Here is a 19358-nt window from a genome sequence, read left to right as displayed (position 1 = left end):
GTTCTTACAACAGCAGTAACTCCATTAATATTTTCATCAAGTTATGAACGTGGTGAAAGCCATAACATCAAAAGTGGTGAGTTGTACAAGATATGGCATGTCAATGTCACCAATGGGATGAGCAACAACAAGATATTGTTCCTTCATTGTAAGTCTGCTCAAAACGATTTGGGCATCCAAAATCTTATTGTCGGTAATTATTCAACGTGGAAGTTCAGGCCAAGAATTTTCGGAAAAACACTTTTTCGGTGTTACATGGCGTCTGACAACGGTCACGCCGCATTTGATGTGTATTGGGAGGATGAGAACTTTTTTTACAGGTGCAATTGGAAATTTTGTGATTGGATTGCTAAAGATAATGGGATTTACTTGAAAAATATTCCGGAAGGATATGATGAATTTCGTCATAAATGGGAACCGGGACGATTATACTAATGAAATGGAATTGTAATTTGTGTTTGCAATAAAAACAATGTAATTAGTATCCTACCAATGGGTATATTGAACAATTTTGGAATTTACTTATTTTTTATATTTTAAAAATAGAAATTAAATGTTATCGCTTTTCAATTTAAAAAAATTATTTTAATCATTAATATTTTTCGTAATTTTTGTCAAAATATACCAACAATATATCGATGTAATCATGTTATCTTCTGAATTTAAATTATTAGATACTCAAAATATCTAATATAATAAATTTTTACATAAAATACTAATCTATATTTATATATTATATATTTTTCCTTCTCTATTTTTACTTCCTTTTTACCTTTTATGTTTCTCTTTTTCTTTTATTTTTTTATGAATTAATCTTAAATGCTTTTAAAATTTTTATTATAAGAATTTTTTTAATTTAATTTCAATTTATGGTTGTTTTAATTTGATTTGGAAGTTATAATTTATTTTCCAATTTAAGGTTTTTTTATTTTGGTCAAAAATCTTTGGATGGCATGTTTGCTTTTATTTTGATAATTGCAAAATTGAACACTTTAATTTTAAATTAATTTTCAAGATCCTTAACATTTTCACTTGCATTGTAAGGGTAAATTTTAATTATATTTTACTAAATGCTTTATGCATTATCAATTTGTAGTTTCATTTTTTCACTCTTAATTGCATTTATCTTTCGGTTACAATTTTAATGATCGATATAATAAATCAATACTTAAATTTTGATGATTAGAACAATGGATCAATACCCATCGATGAGTAGAAGATTATACCTTAGATCTAAGTGGATTTGATGATTAGTGTCGGATATCAGAGAATGAAGTTGTTTGGATTTTAGTTTGCAGATTCATGATATTGAAAAAAATTGAACTGTAGAAGAGATTGATAAGGAGAGCTCTTGGTTGGCGCAACAGGTGCAAATGGAAAAGGCCATACAACAACAAAATTTAATAGCTTTTTGCAAAAATTTTAAATAGTATAGTGACTATTTTGTAACTTTTTAAAATTAAATGATCAAAATATAAATTTACTAATAATATAACAACATTTGTGTTTACCCTTGAGTATAAGACTATCCTTATTAAATGGCCCAATTATGAGCCGGACTTGGCCCAATAATTTAGACCAATTTCATGATCTAATTTATTCAAAGCCCATTTTCCCATTTTCAACACAAACAGATAAAGAATTAGTAATAAATTAAAACACTTTTCCTGTTTCTGAATAAAACACCATAATTTCGAAAATCCTCAAATATCTTGTTCAAAAAGAAACCCTAAATCATGGGTCAGGGAACACCGGGTGGTCTGAACCGACAAGGCTTTCCAGGGGATCGGAAACAGGATGGTTCCGATAAGAAGGAGAAGAAATTTGAGCCGGCGGCACCACCGGCCAGGGTGGGCCGTAAGCAACGAAAACAAAAAGGACCCGAAGCGGCGGCCCGGCTTCCTACTGTGACGCCGCATACTAAGTGTAAGCTCCGGCTGTTGAAGCTGGAGCGGGTCAAGGATTATTTACTGATGGAAGAAGAATTCGTTGCTAATCAGGAACGGCTCAAACCGCAGGAAGAGAAAGCCGAGGAAGATCGATCTAAAGTCGATGATTTGAGAGGGTCGCCAATGAGTGTGGGTAATTTGGAGGAGTTGATCGATGAGAATCATGCGATTGTTTCGTCGTCGGTTGGGCCGGAGTATTATGTTGGGATTTTATCGTTTGTGGATAAGGATCAGTTGGAACCTGGATGTGCTATTTTGATGCACAACAAGGTAAATTAATTTCTTAAGCTTTCTGGGTTCTTTTTTAAAGATGATATGGTTTAAAGGAAAACGATTGAAAGTATTCCAGCTGAAAGGAACCGAATTATTGTGCTAAAATATTTTAATTTGTAATTTAGATTCAGTGCTGGATAGCTATGTGGTTTTATATCTGTAGCTGCAAGCTGATAGAACTGCTGCAATTTAGAATTCTTGCGAAATTGATAACAAGGTTTTAATTATGTGTTGTTACTTTGATTAAAACGATGAGCTTTTAAAAAAAAAACTTTTGATCACTTGTTTAATTAAAAAATGAGTTCAACGAGTTCAAGAAGGGATATTTGGCTCATCAAATTAGCTATCATAGTTGGTGATATACTTGTCAATTGGGCATTCAAGTTCATTTTGGATCCGATCAATCTGGATTAAGTCCATTTGAGTTTTGAAATTTTCAGGTCATTTATAGTTTAGGTCAATATTTTGGGTTTGAGGCTAGGATTTTTTGGTTTGGTCATCTCGGGTTTCGAATCATTTCAGGTTCTGGTCAGTTTAGGTTTTGGTCATCTCGGATTACCTCTTTGGGTTATTTTGGGTTTGTGTTTTTTCAGGTTCAGGTTCAGGTTCAGGTTATTTTGGGTATGGGTTGTTAACTTTTTATGGTCAAAATGATTTGGTTCAGGTTTGTGTTCATGTTGATCAGATTGGTTTACGGGTTCGGGTTAGAATTGACAGGACTAGTTGGTGATATTCGTGTGGTGTTATTATTCTATGTCACATAGCACCCTTGCTGGTCCAAAATACTAGTATAAATTTTCTTTTATTTGATGGTTTTGCATCTTTCTTTCTTTGTCTCTTGCAATTTACTTTATTTTCAGTGGGAAATTTATGCTCGCTTATTTTATGTTTTCAGGTTCTTTCTGTTGTTGGTCTTCTGCAAGATGAAGTTGATCCCATGGTGTCAGTTATGAAGGTTGAAAAGGCTCCATTGGAATCTTATGCCGATATAGGAGGTTTGGATGCTCAAATACAGGAGATTAAAGAGGCAGTTGAGCTCCCTCTGACTCATCCTGAACTGTATGAGGACATCGGTATCAAACCTCCAAAAGGAGTTATCTTGTATGGAGAACCTGGCACTGGCAAGACCTTGCTTGCAAAGGTATTCGTTCATATATTTCCATACCCCTCTGTTTCATGTTAATCTCTTCTCTGATTAAGAGACAAAATGTCACATCTCAGTTCTAGTCATAAGTGCAAGGTATGGACATGATAAGCTTCCAAAAGTCAGAGTTGAGGGGCAGCATAGACATGTGTGAACTTGAAATATATGTTACTTATTTGTCTTGGTCGTATGCGCATGTTAATAGTTTATGCTATTGCCATACTTTTCTGGATTGTTTGTTGTATAAAGTCAGAGCTGATTTTATTATGTCATTTATGTTCTTTCAGGCGGTGGCTAATTCTACATCGGCAACTTTCTTACGTGTTGTTGGCAGTGAATTGATTCAGAAGTACTTGGGAGATGGTCCCAAGTTAGTTAGGGAACTCTTCAGAGTTGCTGATGACCTTTCCCCTTCAATCGTCTTCATTGATGAAATTGATGCGGTTGGTACTAAGAGGTAAGGCAGTTAAACAATCATGCCTTGATGGAAATAGACTAGGAATTTTTCTCATCAATCTGCTATACAGGTATGATGCCCATTCCGGTGGTGAACGTGAAATTCAGAGGACTATGTTGGAGTTGCTGAACCAATTGGATGGCTTTGATTCGAGAGGAGACGTCAAAGTGATTCTTGCAACAAACCGAATTGAAAGTCTTGATCCAGCTTTGCTTCGTCCTGGTCGTATTGATAGGAAGATTGAGTTCCCCCTTCCTGACATCAAAACAAGGAGGCGCATTTTTCAGGTATGGATATGATCTCTATATTAGATATGTTTCATCATTCATGAAGTTTTCATCTTTAAAGCTTTGCTTCATTATACTAATGCCATTTTCAAATCTTTGACTACAGATACACACATCAAGGATGACATTGGCTGATGATGTAAACTTGGAAGAATTTGTGATGACAAAAGATGAGTTCTCTGGAGCTGATATAAAGGCAATATGTACTGAGGCTGGTTTGCTTGCTTTAAGAGAGCGACGCATGAAGGTGAGACTCATATAAATTGCTAATAAACAAAGTCTTTGCTCTGTTTGCTGATCGAGCTTTTATCAGTAAAAGTACCATGGAGGCCCTTGTACTAGGTGTCAGATTATATATTTTCCTTTCTACTTAAAAAATAGCATATTAGTCCCTATATGTTAGATCAAGGAGTAAATTGGTCTTTCTGTTAAAATTTTTATCAATTTTTGCTGTTTAAAATTGGTCCATATACTTTAGCATAAGGTACACGTGGCATGCCACTTGTCATTGTTTAGTATTCAATCAACCATGTCATTTTTTAACAATAGAAATGAATGAATTTTTCAACAGAAAGGACCAGTTTGTACTTTGATTTAATGTACAAGATTAATTCATTATTTTTTTAATAGAAAGGGTAAAATGTGCCTTCATGGCATTTTTACCAACTTTTACCTAAATCTATGTTATATATTAATGTAAGTTCTTGGTCCAAGTGTCTGATTAAATTCGATGTTTCAGGTGACACATGCAGACTTTAAGAAGGCCAAGGAAAAGGTGATGTTTAAGAAGAAAGAAGGGGTTCCAGAAGGACTTTATATGTAGAAAAACCTTTTAAGTTCTCAATTCATCTTTCCTTGGTTCTATTGTAATTCTGGATTCAAGTTGTTCCCAAATTTGTCTTTTGAATTTCATGGCAATCTCATACTGTCTAGTAGCAATATGAAGCATGAAAAAATTGTTAAATCCTTTTTATGGCATTTACAATAACACTTGTTTTAGTAATTTGCTTGAAGCCTTGAGAGTGGAGACTCTTTATTTCGGTTCATTGCAAAATTAGAACTTTAATTCATTTCATCTAAAATTGTCAATTTATTAAATAATATTTTTATATCATATTCATAAAATAATATTTCCTTGTATAAAAATAGATGTTTACCCTTTCATTGTTGCTAATATTTCTATTTCTATTTTTATAATGTTGTTCGTAAGTTTAATTTAGTCACACTATTGACCTTAGAAGTGATGATGCCAGTTTTAATGAATTTATTAATGCTGTTAACACTATTATCAATTAATAATTAATATTTGATGCAGTATAATTTTATGTACCATAGATAAAATATATTAAGTTTCAATTTTTTTAATTAAATTAAATTTATTTTATTTTTAATATTTTTAATGATATTAAATCCAATTTAGTTTGGTCTTTTTTTTATTTTAACTCGGTCGCAATGATTACTTGATTTATATGACGTCGATTTGGTTTCACTTTTAGATTTCGAAGCCACTTTAATCGATCGGTTTGGTGAAATGGGGAGGAAATATTTTTTATTTTATTTAACATTTATTGATACAAATTATTTTATTTAATATTAATATTAATATAAACATTAAATTAAAAATTCATACAAAATGAGCACTTAATAAAAGAATGCCATATACAGATAATGAAGAACCATAAGATGAAATTATCTAAGATGCTTGTGTTCATAAGAAATCGCATAATCACCCATTAATAGTAATATGCGCAAAACTTCCTCTTGTGATAAGAGTTACCACCCCTTGGTTACTTATAGTACTTCAAACATCTTATTGCATTTTTCAACTAAAATACAATATTATTACCAAAATTGAATTGTACATTTAAGATTGTTGACGCTATTTTTTGGATGAAAATGGGGTCGACTTGGTTTTTTTGAAAATGAAAACGAAAATGGGAGTCGCCAACAATCTTTTTTGATGAGGTGTGATCGGGAGATAAGATCTACAATCTTCGACCTGCTCCACTACTGCTTAGGGAGATAGGACTGGTGGCTTAAATCTGCTTCACTACTGCTTAGGAAGATGAGATTCGCCGTCTTCGATCTGCTCCACTACTGCTTAGGGAGATAGGATCTACCATCTTTGACCTGCTCCACTACTGCTTAGGGAGATAGGGCTGGTGGCTTAAATCTGCTTCACTACTGCTTAGGAAGATAAGATTCGTCGTCTTCGATCTGCTCCACTACTGCTTAGGGAGATAGGATCTACCATCTTTGACCTGCTCCACTACTGCTTAGGGAGATAGGATCTACCATCTTCGACCTGCTCCACTACTGCTTAGGGAGATAGGACTGGTGGCTTAAATCTGCTTCACTACTGCTTAGGAAGATGAGATTCGCCATCTTCAATCTGCTCCACTACTGCTTAGGGAGATAGGATCTACCATCTTTGACCTGCTCTACTACTGCTTAGGGAGATAGGACTGGTGGCTTAAATCTGCTTCACTACTGCTTAGGAAGATGAGATTCGGTTTCTTTCATCTGCTCCACTACTGCTTAGGGAGATAAGATCTGAAATTCTTCGGTCTACTCCACTGTAACCTCAGGGACATAAGACCTAATGCGATCTACTCTGCTGTAACTTCAGAGAGATAAGATCCTTTATTTTAATCCGCTCCACTGTAATCTCAGGGAGATAGGATTACTAGCTTCAATCTGCTCTGCTGTAATCTCAGGGAGATAAGACCTGATACGATCTACTTTACTGTAACTTCAGAGAGATAAGATCCTTTATTTTAATCCGCTCCACTGTAATCTCAAGGAGATAGGATTACTAGCTTCAATCTGTTCCGCTGTAATCTCAGGGAGATAAGATTTGAAATTCTTCGGTCTGTTCCACTGTAATCTCAGGGAAATAAGACCTGATGCGATCTACTCTTGTAACAACCCGGTTTTGACTCTAATCGGACATAGTGGTTTCGGGACCACAAGTCCGAGTCAAAAAAATATTTAATATTATTTTGTGTGTTTATTATGTGTGAATTTAATTGTGTGAAATTTTCGTGTTTTAATTTTGTCATTTGAGTGTCCGATTAAATAAAAGGATTAAATCGCTTAAAATAAAAATTTAGGGGTTAAATCTAAAAGTACCTAATTGTTGTTGTCTTTTTAAAATGGGGGATTAATGATGCAATTAGACTAAAACATAGATAGTGGGTGGCAAAGGACTAATATAACCTTATTATATATGTTTTGTTTATTAATTATTAAAGGTTAAATAAGTAAATTAATAAATAATGTATAGTATAATAAAACAAAACATAAAACAAGCCATTATCATCTCTTTTGTTGGCCGAATGTTGCAAAGAAAGAAAACATCCATGGCATTTATGGGTTTCGGCACTTTACTAGCTTGATTAAGGTATGCTTTGGTTTCGGTTTTTGATAATTTTTACGTTTTTGAGATCGTTGCTTTGAATACTACCCGACCCATGCTTGAATTTCTAATTTTAATGAATATTTTGAGTTATGCCATTGATGAATATTTGTGTTTTGTGATGTTTGATGATGAATAATGGAAGATATGTCTTAGATTAACATGTTTTGTCTTGGGATTTTTGATGAATTTGAGTATTTAGGGCTAAATTGTGAAAATAAATTTTTGAGGGACTAAAATGTGAAATAAATGCAATGTGTGGACTTGTATGAGAACCATGAATATTCGGCCCTTGTGTGTTATGGGCAAATTTTGTGTATTTGGTGTTTTGTGCAAAAAGGACTAAATTGCAAAAAGTGCAAAATGTTAGGGGCAAAATGGTAATTTTCCCATTTATGTATTGTTGGACTCAAATGAATGTTTTGATGAATAAAAAGGTTAAATTTGACTATGTTTAGATCAAGGAACGAAGAAAACGAATTTGGATCGGGGGAAGTCGAAGGTAATCGAATAGTCGATCGTGTTTGCTGATATCCGAGGTAAGTCTATTAGCAACTAAAAGTTATTAAGTTAATATTTATACATGCATACTAATTTTATCTTATGATTGAGCTATAATTTAAAGTATAATAGTTGAATAAACTTTGGACTATAGATATTGTATATAACATGTTCGAATATACAAGTATGATCTTGTATAAATTATTGGATTAATCAAAGGTATGTATAAGATATAGGTATATATATATGTATGGTTTGAATGATTATATAAGTATGTATATATATAAAGTCGAATAAGCATGCAAATATACATGTATGTGTTGTGTATTGAATTTAGTTATGTCATTATATAAGTATGCGAGGATTGATTGTGCATTTATATATGTACAAGTTTTTGTTTTGAAATTGAGTATGAAATTATACATTCATATGGTAGATTTGAATATGTATAAATGCACATGTATAAATTCTTGAATCGAAATTTGGTATGGAATTATATATGTATGTGAAAGTTTCGATTTTGTATGTATATTCACGTAAAAGTTTTTGAATGGTAGTGAAGATATGAAATTGTTAGTTTGAATTATTATAAAGTGATTGAATGTAATACAGACGTTACGTCTAGCAGGCTTAATGCCGGTGAAGTAATTCAGACTTTAAGTCTAGCAGGCTTAATGCCGGTGATACATTTCAGACTATATGTCTAGCAGGCTAAGTGCCGGTGTACTAAATCAGGCTTTAAGCCTAGCAGGCAAAATGCCGGTGAATCTGTTTAAATTGTGTTAGAATATGCAATGGATATATCTATGATTTGTGATTATATGAAATCGATGAATACATATGTACATTAGATATATGTGATTGCTGAATTTATAAATGCATATGGTGATATGTGGTAGTTAAACATATATATGTTGAGCCTATGTGTTTATAATTAATCATGTATGCATTTGAGATATATATATATGTGTGTATTTCGAATGTATGTGTTACCTAAGTATTCAGGTATAAATTCATAATGAGTATATTTATATACAAACAAATATAAGATGTGATTGATGTATATATATTTGTGTTAGATTTGAATTGATTTAGAACTTACCTTGAGTGTACATATACAATCGGTTTGATATGTATATAATATGTATATATATATGCTCGGTGGTATACATTCAATTGTAATGTTGTTTTGTATAATATATATATTAAACTGAATTCATCCGACAGGTATACATATCTGACTATAAATGAAATGGTCTGAGTAGAATAATGTATGAATGTTAGTTGGTTGTGTTAGTTGAAATTTCAGTAGAATAGATTAAAAAGGTTATAATAATTATGTGTTTATAATTATACATTTAGTTATGCTGGAGACTTACTAAGCTATAAAAGCTTACTTCGTTTGCTTTCGTTCATTCGTTTTTATAGATTTGGAGACGCGTTACGAGCTCGGGGATCATCAGCACAGTCCATCACACTATCGACTTCTTTTGGTATTTTGTTAAATATTTGAACTCGATCTTATGGCATGTATAGGTTTGAGTACGATGTTAATTACATTTTGATTGTAAATTATAATAGCTATGCGAAAGTAATTAAATTTTCATGTTGTGATCAGTTTGGTTTTAGAAATGGTTGTGTTTGTTCGGTAATGCCTCGTAACCCTGATTCGGCGACGGAGACAGGTTAGGGGTGTTACATTTTATTGGTATCAAAGCTACGGTTTAGTCGATTCTTGGACTAACGTAGCATGTATGAGTCTAGCTATACATGCCATAATTTTATATCGAGATAGTGTGATGACTGCTGACGTCTAAAAATGTGTTTTCGTATAGTAATGGATCCCGATCGAGCCGTAGCCGATGATGTTGAGAGTATAGCGCCTGCTCCCACACAAGGGACAGAGCCGGTAGATTCTCGACCGACCTCGAGTAACCAGAAGGGAGAGGCTAAACAAGCCTTCTACCAAATGATGAATGACTGGTTTACTCATTATGTCCGAACTAATCCGGTTACACAACAACCTCCACCCCCGACTAATCCATCTTCGATTCCTGTTATACCCCAAGTAAGTGATCCGATGAGATTACTTAAGCCTCCGGTTGACAAAATTCGAAAACACGGGGCCGAAGAGTTCAGAGCTACTGATAATGATGATGCTGAGCGAGCTGAATTCTGGCTTGATAATACTATTCGAGTGTTTGATGAGTTGTCTTGCACCCCTGATGAGTGCTTGAAATGTGCCATATCCTTGCTACGGGACACTGCATATCACTGGTGGAATACACTAGTATCGGTGGTTCCGAAAGAACGAGTGACCTGGGAATTCTTTCAGACTGAGTTTCGTAAGAAATACATCAGCCAGAGATTTATTGATCAGAAACGTAAGGAATTTCTTGAACTGAAACAGGGTCGTATGACAGTGACAGAATATGAACGGAAATTTGTGAGACTTAGTAGATATGCTTGAGAGTGTGTTTCAACTGAAGCTATCATGTGTAGAAGATTTGAAGATGGGCTGAATGAAGATATTAAACTGTTAGTTGGTATACTTGAGATAAAAGAGTTCGTAGTACTTGTTGAACGAGCTTGTAAAGCTGAGGAGCTCGGGAAAGAGAAGAGGAAAGCTGACTATGAAGCTCGAGATTCTCGTAAAAGATCATTCAGTAAATCATTTCAGTCGACCTCAAGGAAATTCAGAGCGGATCATAGCCAATCTAAAGCTACTGCAGGGTTTCCTAAGTATGATCGAGATCGACCCCCTGTGAGTTCACGAGCTACTTCAGTTGCTAGCGTTGGTAGTGTTCGACAAAATAGATCAGAGTGCAAGCATTGTGGGAAATGGCATCCTGGGGATTGCAGATTCCATGATCGGTCTTGCTTCAAGTGTGGTTCAAAAGATCATTTCATTCGAGAGTGTCCGATGGTAGCTGAGCAAAACACTGTGCAGGATACCAGACCGAGTAATGTGCCAGTCCGAGGTAGACCGCCGAGACAATTGAGTAATGTAAGTAGTAGTCAGAGAGGAACCAGGGACACAGCAATTCGATCTGAGGCCCGTGCACCTGCCAGAGCTTATGCCATCCGTGCTCGAGAGGAGGCTTCTTCTCCAGATGTTATTACTGGTACTTTCACTCTTTATGATACTAATGTTATTGCATTGATTGATCCTGGTTCGACTCATTCTTATGTGTGTGAGACTTTAGCATTCAGTAAGACTTTGCCTGTTGAGTCTACTGAGTTTGTAATTAAAGTATCGAACCCCCTAGGCCGGTGTGTTTTGGTTGACAAAGTGTGCAAGAATTGTCCGTTGATGATTCGAGATTTATGTTTTTCGGCTGATTTGATGTTGTTACTATTCGACGAGTTTGATATAATTCTGGGTATGGATTGGTTAACTCTGCATGATGCTATAGTAAACTGCAAACGGAAAACTATTGATCTACGGTGTCAGAATGATGAGATTATTCGGATTGAATCTAATGATCTGAATGGTTTACCAGCAATAATATCCTCGATGTCGGCTCAGAAGTATGTGAGAAAAGGTTGTGAAGCTTACCTTACATTTGTTCTTGATAGTAAAGTGACCGAAAAGAAGATTGAATCTGTGCTAGTAGTGTGTGAGTATTTAGACGTGTTTCCCGAAGAATTACCGGGTTTGCCACCTATTCGAGAGGTAGAGTTTGGTATTGAGTTAGTACCAGGGACGACTCCAATCTCGATAGCTTCGTACCGTATGGCACCAACCGAATTAAAAGAATTGAAAGTACAGTTGCAAGAGTTGACTGATAAAGGTTTTGCACGACCGAGTTTCTCTCCTTGGGGTGCACCAGTTCTATTTGTGAGAAAGAAAGACGGAACGATGAGAATGTGCATTGATTACCGACAACTCAATAAGGTGACTTTAAAGAATAAGTATCCGTTACCACGGATTGATGATTTGTTTGATCAGTTGAAAGGGGCTACTGTGTTTTCGAAGATAGATCTGAGATCAGGCTACTATCTGTTGCGAGTTAAAGACTCAGATGTGCCAAAGACTGCTTTCCGAACGAGGTGCGGACATTATGAGTTTCTTGTTATGCCTTTCGGACTTACTAATGCACCTGCTATTTTCATGGATTTGATGAATCAGATCTTTAGGAAGTATCTAGATCAGTTTGTGGTAGTATTTATTGATGACATTTTGATCTACTCTCGTGATGAAAATGAGCATGCCGAACATCTGAGACTTGTGTTACAAACTTTGCGAGATAAGCAGTTGTATGTAAAGTTTAGTAAATGTGAGTTCTGGTTACGTGAAGTCAATTTTCTGGGCCATGTTGTATTAGCATCGGGTATTCGGGTTGATCCGAGTAAAATTTCAGCTATACTTGATTGGAATTCTCCGAGGAATGTTTCGGAAGTTCGAAGCTTTCTGGGGCTTGCTGGCTATTATAGACGTTTTGTGAAAGGGTTCTCTATGATTACGACCCCGATGACAAAGCTACTACAAAAAGACGTTAAGTTTGAGTGGTCAGAAAAGTGTCAGAAAAGCTTTGATCAGTTGAAAGTTCTTTTGACCGAAGCTCCAGTCCTAGTTCAACACCGAATCGGGTAAAGAGTTTGTTATCTATAGTGATGCATCTTTAAACGGTTTGGGCTGTGTTTTGATGCAGGAAGGCAAAGTTGTAGCCTATGCCTCGAGACAGTTAAAGCCGCATGAAAAGAACTATCCGACGCATGATCTGGAATTGGCCGCTATTGTATTTGCGTTAAAAATATGGCGTCACTATCTGTTTGGCGAAAGATGTCATGTTTATTCCGATCACAAAAGCCTGAAACATTTGATGACTCAAAAAGATCTGAATTTGAGACAGCGTCGATGGTTAGAATTGCTGAAAGATTACGAGCTTGTGATTGACTATCATCCGGGAAAGGCTAATGTTGTTGCTGATGCCCTAAGTCAAAAATCACTGTTTACTTTGAGTGCAATGAACGCACATATGGTTATGTCTGATGATGGTGCGATAGTAGCTGAGTTGAAAGCAAAACCGTAATTTGTTCAACAGATTTGTGAAGCCTAGAAGGTCGATAATGATTTACTTGCAAAACGAGCTCAGTGTGACTTAAATGTTGATTCAGAATTTCTAGTTGATGCTGAGGATTGTTTGAGATTCAGAAATCGATTATGTGTTCCGAGAAATTCAAAGTTAATACAGATGATTTTGAATGAAGCTCATAATAGCCGATTTTCTGTTCATCCGGGAAGTACAAAAATGTATAACGATCTGAAACAGCACTATTGGTGGCATGGTATGAAACGAGACATTTCTGACTTTGTTTCGAAATGTTTAATATGTCAGCAAGTAAAAGCCGAGCATCAGGTACCTTCTGGATTGCTGCAGCCGATCATGATACCTGAATGGAAATGGGACAGAGTTACGATGGATTTTGTATCCGGTTTACCGTTAACACCCAGCAAGAAAGATGCAATTTGGGTTGTTGTGGATAGATTGACAAAATCGGCTCACTTTATTCCGGTTCGTATTGATTATTCGCTTGATAAACTTGCTGAATTGTACATTTCTCAGATTGTAAAATTGCACGGAGTGCCTATTTCTATTATTTCGGACAGAGACCCGAGATTTACATCGCGGTTTTGGAAGAAATTACAAGATGCTTTAGGTACGAAACTACATTTTAGCACAGCTTTCCATCCGCAAACAGATGGTCAATCGGAGCGAATTATACAGATACTTGAGGACATGTTGAGATGTTGCATTCTCGAGTTTGAAGGTACGTGGGAACGATATTTACCTTTGATTGAATTTGCTTATAATAACAGCTTTCAATCTAGTATTAAAATGGCACCTTATGAGGCTTTGTACGGTCGTAAATGTCGTACACCACTGTATTGGACCGAGCTCAGTGAAAATAGGATACACGGGGTTGATTTGATTAAAGAGACCGAACAGAAAGTGAAAGTGATTCGGGACAGCCTGAAATCAGCATCAGATTGTCAGAAATCTTATGCGGATTTGAGAAGAAAAGATATAGAATTTCAGATCGGCGATAAAGTGTTTTTGAAAGTCTCACCGTGGAAGAAAGTACTCAGATTCGGTCGTAAAGGCAAATTGAGTCCAAGATTCATTGGACCGTATGAGATTATAAAACGTGTCGGACCGGTTGCCTATAGATTGATGTTACCGCCTGAGTTAGAAAAGATTCATTACGTATTCCATGTTTCGATGCTCCGTAGATACCGATCTGATCCTTCACATGTGATTAGTCCGACGGAGATTGAAATTAACTCTGATATGACATATGAGGAAGAACCGATTAGCATTCTGGCTCGTGAGATCAAAGAATTACGAAATAAGAAAATTCCGTTAATTAAAGTATTGTGGCATAAACATGGGGTTGAAGAAGCAACTTGGGAGTCAGAAGATACAATGAAAGAGCGTTATCCAAACCTATTCACCGGTAAGATTTTCGGGGACGAAAATCCCAAAGGGGGGGAGAGTTGTAACAACCCGGTTTTGACTCTAATCGGACATAGTGGTTTCGGGACCACAAGTCCGAGTCAAAAAATATTTAATATTATTTTGTGTGTTTATTATGTGTGAATTTAATTGTGTGAAATTTTCGTGTTTTAATTTTGTCATTTGAGTGTCCGATTAAATAAAATGATTAAATCGCTTAAAATAAAAATTTAGGGGTTAAATCTAAAAGTACCTAATTGTTGTTGTCTTTTTAAAATGGGGGATTAATGATGCAATTAGACTAAAACATAGATAGTGGGTGGCAAAGGACTAATATAACCTTATTATATATGTTTTGTTTATTAATTATTAAAGGTTAAATAAGTAAATTAATAAATAATGTATAGTATAATAAAACAAAACATAAAACAAGCCATTATCATCTCTTTTGTTGGCCGAATGTTGCAAAGAAAGAAAACATCCATGGCATTTATGGGTTTCGGCACTTTACTAGCTTGATTAAGGTATGCTTTGGTTTCGGTTTTTGATAATTTTTACGTTTTTGAGATCGTTGCTTTGAATACTACCCGACCCATGCTTGAATTTCTAATTTTAATGAATATTTTGAGTTATGCCATTGATGAATATTTGTGTTTTGTGATGTTTGATGATGAATAATGGAAGATATGTCTTAGATTAACATGTTTTGTCTTGGGATTTTTGATGAATTTGAGTATTTAGGGCTAAATTGTGAAAATAAATTTTTGAGGGACTAAAATGTGAAATAAATGCAATGTGTGGACTTGTATGAGAACCATGAATATTCGGCCCTTGTGTGTTATGGGCAAATTTTGTGTATTTGGTGTTTTGTGCAAAAAGGACTAAATTGCAAAAAGTGCAAAATGTTAGGGGCAAAATGGTAATTTTCCCATTTATGTATTGTTGGACTCAAATGAATGTTTTGATGAATAAAAAGGTTAAATTTGACTATGTTTAGATCAAGGAACGAAGAAAACGAATTTGGATCGGGGGAAGTCGAAGGTAATTGAATAGTCGATCGTGTTTGCTGATATCCGAGGTAAGTCTATTAGCAACTAAAAGTTATTAAGTTAATATTTATACATGCATACTAATTTTATCTTATGATTGAGCTATAATTTAAAGTATAATAGTTGAATAAACTTTGGACTATAGATATTGTATATAACATGTTCGAATATACAAGTATGATCTTGTATAAATTATTGGATTAATCAAAGGTATGTATAAGATATAGGTATATATATATGTATGGTTTGAATGATTATATAAGTATGTATATATATAAAGTCGAATAAGCATGCAAATATACATGTATGTGTTGTGTATTGAATTTAGTTATGTCATTATATAAGTATGCAAGGATTGATTGTGCATTTATATATGTACAAGTTTTTGTTTTGAAATTGAGTATGAAATTATACATTCATATGGTAGATTTGAATATGTATAAATGCACATGTATAAATTCTTGAATCGAAATTTGGTATGGAATTATATATGTATGTGAAAGTTTCGATTTTGTATGTATATTCACGTAAAAGTTTTTGAATGGTAGTGAAGATATGAAATTGTTAGTTTGAATTATTATAAAGTGATTGAATGTAATACAGACGTTACGTCTAGCAGGCTTAATGCCGGTGAAGTAATTCAGACTTTAAGTCTAGCAGGCTTAATGCCGGTGAAGTAATTCAGACTTTAAGTCTAGCAGGCTTAATGCCGGTGATACATTTCAGACTATATGTCTAGCAGGCTAAGTGCAGGTGTACTGAATCAGGCTTTAAGCCTAGCAGGCAAAATGCCGGTGAATCTGTTTAAATTGTGTTAGAATATGCAATAGATATATCTATGATTTGTGATTATATGAAATCGATGAATACATATGTACATTAGATATATGTGATTGCTGAATTTATAAATGCATATGGTGATATGTGGTAGTTAAACATATATATGTTGAGCCTATGTGTTTATAATTAATCATGTATGCATTTGAGATATATATATATATATATATATGTGTGTATTTCGAATGTATGTGTTACCTAAGTATTCAGGTATAAATTCATAATGAGTATATTTATATACAAACAAATATAAGATGTGATTGATGTATATATATTTGTGTTAGATTTGAATTGATTTAGAACTTACCTTGAGTGTACATATACAATCGGTTTGATATGTATATAATATGTATATATATATGCTCGGTGGTATACATTCAATTGTAATGTTGTTTTGTATAATATATATATTAAACTGAATTCATCCGACAGGTATACATATCTGACTATAAATGAAATGGTCTGAGTAGAATAATGTATGAATGTTAGTTGGTTGTGTTAGTTGAAATTTCAGTAGAATAGATTAAAAAGGTTATAATAATTATGTGTTTATAATTATACATTTAGTTATGCTGGAGACTTACTAAGCTATAAAAACTTACTTCGTTTGCTTTCGTTCATTCGTTTTTATAGATTTGGAGACGCGTTACGAGCTCGGGGATCATCAGCACAGTCCATCACACTATCGACTTCTTTTGGTATTTTGTTAAATATTTGAACTCGATCTTATGGCATGTATAGGTTTGAGTACGATGTTAATTACATTTTGATTGTAAATTATAATAGCTATGCGAAAGTAATTAAATTTTCATGTTGTGATCAGTTTGGTTTTAGAAATGGTTGTGTTTGTTCGGTAATGCCTCGTAACCCTGATTCGGCGACGGAGACGGGTTAGGGGTGTTACAACTCTACTGTAAATTCAGAGAGATAAGATCATTGGTTTTAATCCGCTCCACTGTAATATCAAGGAGATAGGATTACTAGCTTCAATCTGCTCCGCTGTAATCTCAAGGAGATAAGATCTGAAATTCTTCGGTCTGTTCCACTGTAATCTCAAGAAAATAAGACCTGATGCGATCTACTCTACTGTAACTTCAGAGAGATAAGATCCTTTAATCCGCTCCACTGTAATCTCAAGGAGATAGGATTACTAGCTTCAATCTGCTCCGCTGTAATCTCAGGGAGATAAGATCTGAAATTCTTCGGTCTGTTCCACTGTAATCTCAGGGAAATAAGACCTGATGCGATCTACTCTACTGTAACTTTAGAGAGATAAGATCCTTTAATCCGCTCCACTGTAATCTCAGGGAGATAGGATTACTATCTTTGATCTGCTCCGCTGTAATCTCAAGGAGATAAGATCTGTAATTCTTCGGTCTGCTCCACTGTAATCTCAGGGAGATAAGACCTGATACGATCCACTCTACTGTAACTTCAGAGAGATAAGATCCTTTAATCCGCTCCACTGTAATCTCAGAGAGATAGGATAGTGTCTTCGATCTGCTCCGCTGTAATCTCAGGGAGATAATATATCTGGCTTCAATCTGCTCCACTGTAACCTCAAGGAGATAAGATTTAAAATTCTTCGGTCTACTCCACTGTAATCTCAGGGAGATAAGACCTAAAATTCTTCGGTCTGTTCCACTGTAATCTCAGGAAAATAAGACCTGTATAATGAACCTAATTATGCCTAATGATTAGGATGACATGATCAAAATGAATCAAATGCTCCTAACTAGACATGTGTGAATGGTGTTTGCATGAATGTAGAATTTTATTTTTCCGAGAATGATCCCACTTAGGTTATCACTACTCGAAGTTTATTAAGGTTTTGTCACTGAAATGTTACAACACCTTCCTTTTCGACTGGCGCTTTCTGAAGAAACATTTAGCCAGACTGTCCCCACTGTAAACCTCAAAGTTATATCCACTGGGACGCTAAAATTTATACCATCATTCTCTCACAGTAATTTAAGGGTAGAAATACGTGGCTTTTCCTCAGTCCTCTTTTATCACAATTCGGGTATATAGGATCTGAACCGTTCTGGTTTCCTACACCATTCTCAGGGTGTTGTACCAAAGACTCATGCGCAAATGAAGCTCTCTTCTCCGAGGTAACCACTTTCTATTGCCTGATGATCATTGCTTGCTTGTTCGTTTAAGCTTTGTCATTGACACGACATCTTATCATTTTGTTCAATCGATACACTTGAAAACAAAAATCCAAAGAGAAAGTCTAAATTTAGACTATTCCTTCTCAAATTTCCAACCTTTAAATTTGGTGTGTTCTAAACAATAGTCCTACTTCAGGCTCTTATATTATTTAGAAACTTTCGAGAGTAATAAGCAAAACTTCCTTTGTGAACGTATTATTAGTCCATTAATCATTATTCCAATGCAACATGCTTGCAAAAAAGGGTCATAACAATAGCTAAGAATAAAGTTGGTTCTGAGCATAGCTCGAAAGAACAAGTTATCCAAAAATAGTAAAGAAGGATGACAAAGAGATTGATTGGGAATATATATCTTGGAAAAAAAGTATTCCAAAAACAACAAATAATATGAGAATTGAGTGCCTCAGATATCGCAACTTGAACTTCTCTGTACAAACTTTCTGAAGACCATTTTGAGTTTAACATGTGTTTAGGAGATCTACAGTGCTTTGTCGATGCTCCAAGACGTCGCATATCCTTTCTTGTTAATTCATGCATAGCAAGATCACCACATGCCCCAATATGATCAAAATTCGAATCGCTCTGATCGCCTCATGCCCCATTTTGAACAAATATTTGAGCCGCCCTTTTCGGGTTTTCAACTCAAATCCCCTTTGGCCTAAGGCGCCCTTTCCGAGTTTTCCCCTTAGCCTCTCCATTTTTTATTTTCATTTTTCATTCTCATTTTTCATTTATTTAATTATTTTTTGACTCAGAGTGCCCTTTGCGGGTTTTCACCTTGGTCCTTTTTTCTTCTTTAAACGAAGTA

The 19358-nt window shown here is 34.9% G+C and overlaps 1 protein-coding gene across 1 annotated transcript; it reads left to right on the top strand.

Annotated features, from left to right (window-relative positions):
• The first annotated feature begins 1626 nt into the window (after positions 1-1626).
• On the top strand, positions 1627-5113 carry LOC107941791 (26S proteasome regulatory subunit 4 homolog A). The gene is made up of 6 exons (XM_016875402.2): positions 1627-2219; positions 3118-3363; positions 3654-3823; positions 3894-4110; positions 4217-4357; positions 4850-5113. The coding sequence occupies exons 1-6, from the start codon at positions 1737-1739 to the stop codon at positions 4931-4933; spliced, it is 1341 nt and encodes a 446-aa protein (XP_016730891.1). The 5' UTR covers positions 1627-1736; the 3' UTR covers positions 4934-5113.
• Positions 5114-19358: the final 14245 nt, after the last annotated feature.

This window comes from Gossypium hirsutum, chromosome D08 (assembly GCF_007990345.1).
Source record: "Gossypium hirsutum isolate 1008001.06 chromosome D08, Gossypium_hirsutum_v2.1, whole genome shotgun sequence".
Taxonomy (NCBI): Eukaryota; Viridiplantae; Streptophyta; class Magnoliopsida; order Malvales; family Malvaceae; genus Gossypium; species Gossypium hirsutum.
The sequence above is the reverse complement of the archived record's forward strand: the minus strand, read 5'-3'. Positions and strand labels throughout refer to the sequence as shown.

Coding starts and splice junctions, on each gene's coding strand:
- LOC107941791 (XM_016875402.2), top strand. CDS start 1,737: ATGGGTCAGGGAACACCGGGTGGTCTGAACCGACAAGGCTTTCCAGGG. Junction 2,220..3,117: donor CTATTTTGATGCACAACAAG/GTAAATTAATTT, acceptor TTATGTTTTCAG/GTTCTTTCTGTTGTTGGTCT. Junction 3,824..3,893: donor GATGCGGTTGGTACTAAGAG/GTAAGGCAGTTA, acceptor TCTGCTATACAG/GTATGATGCCCATTCCGGTG.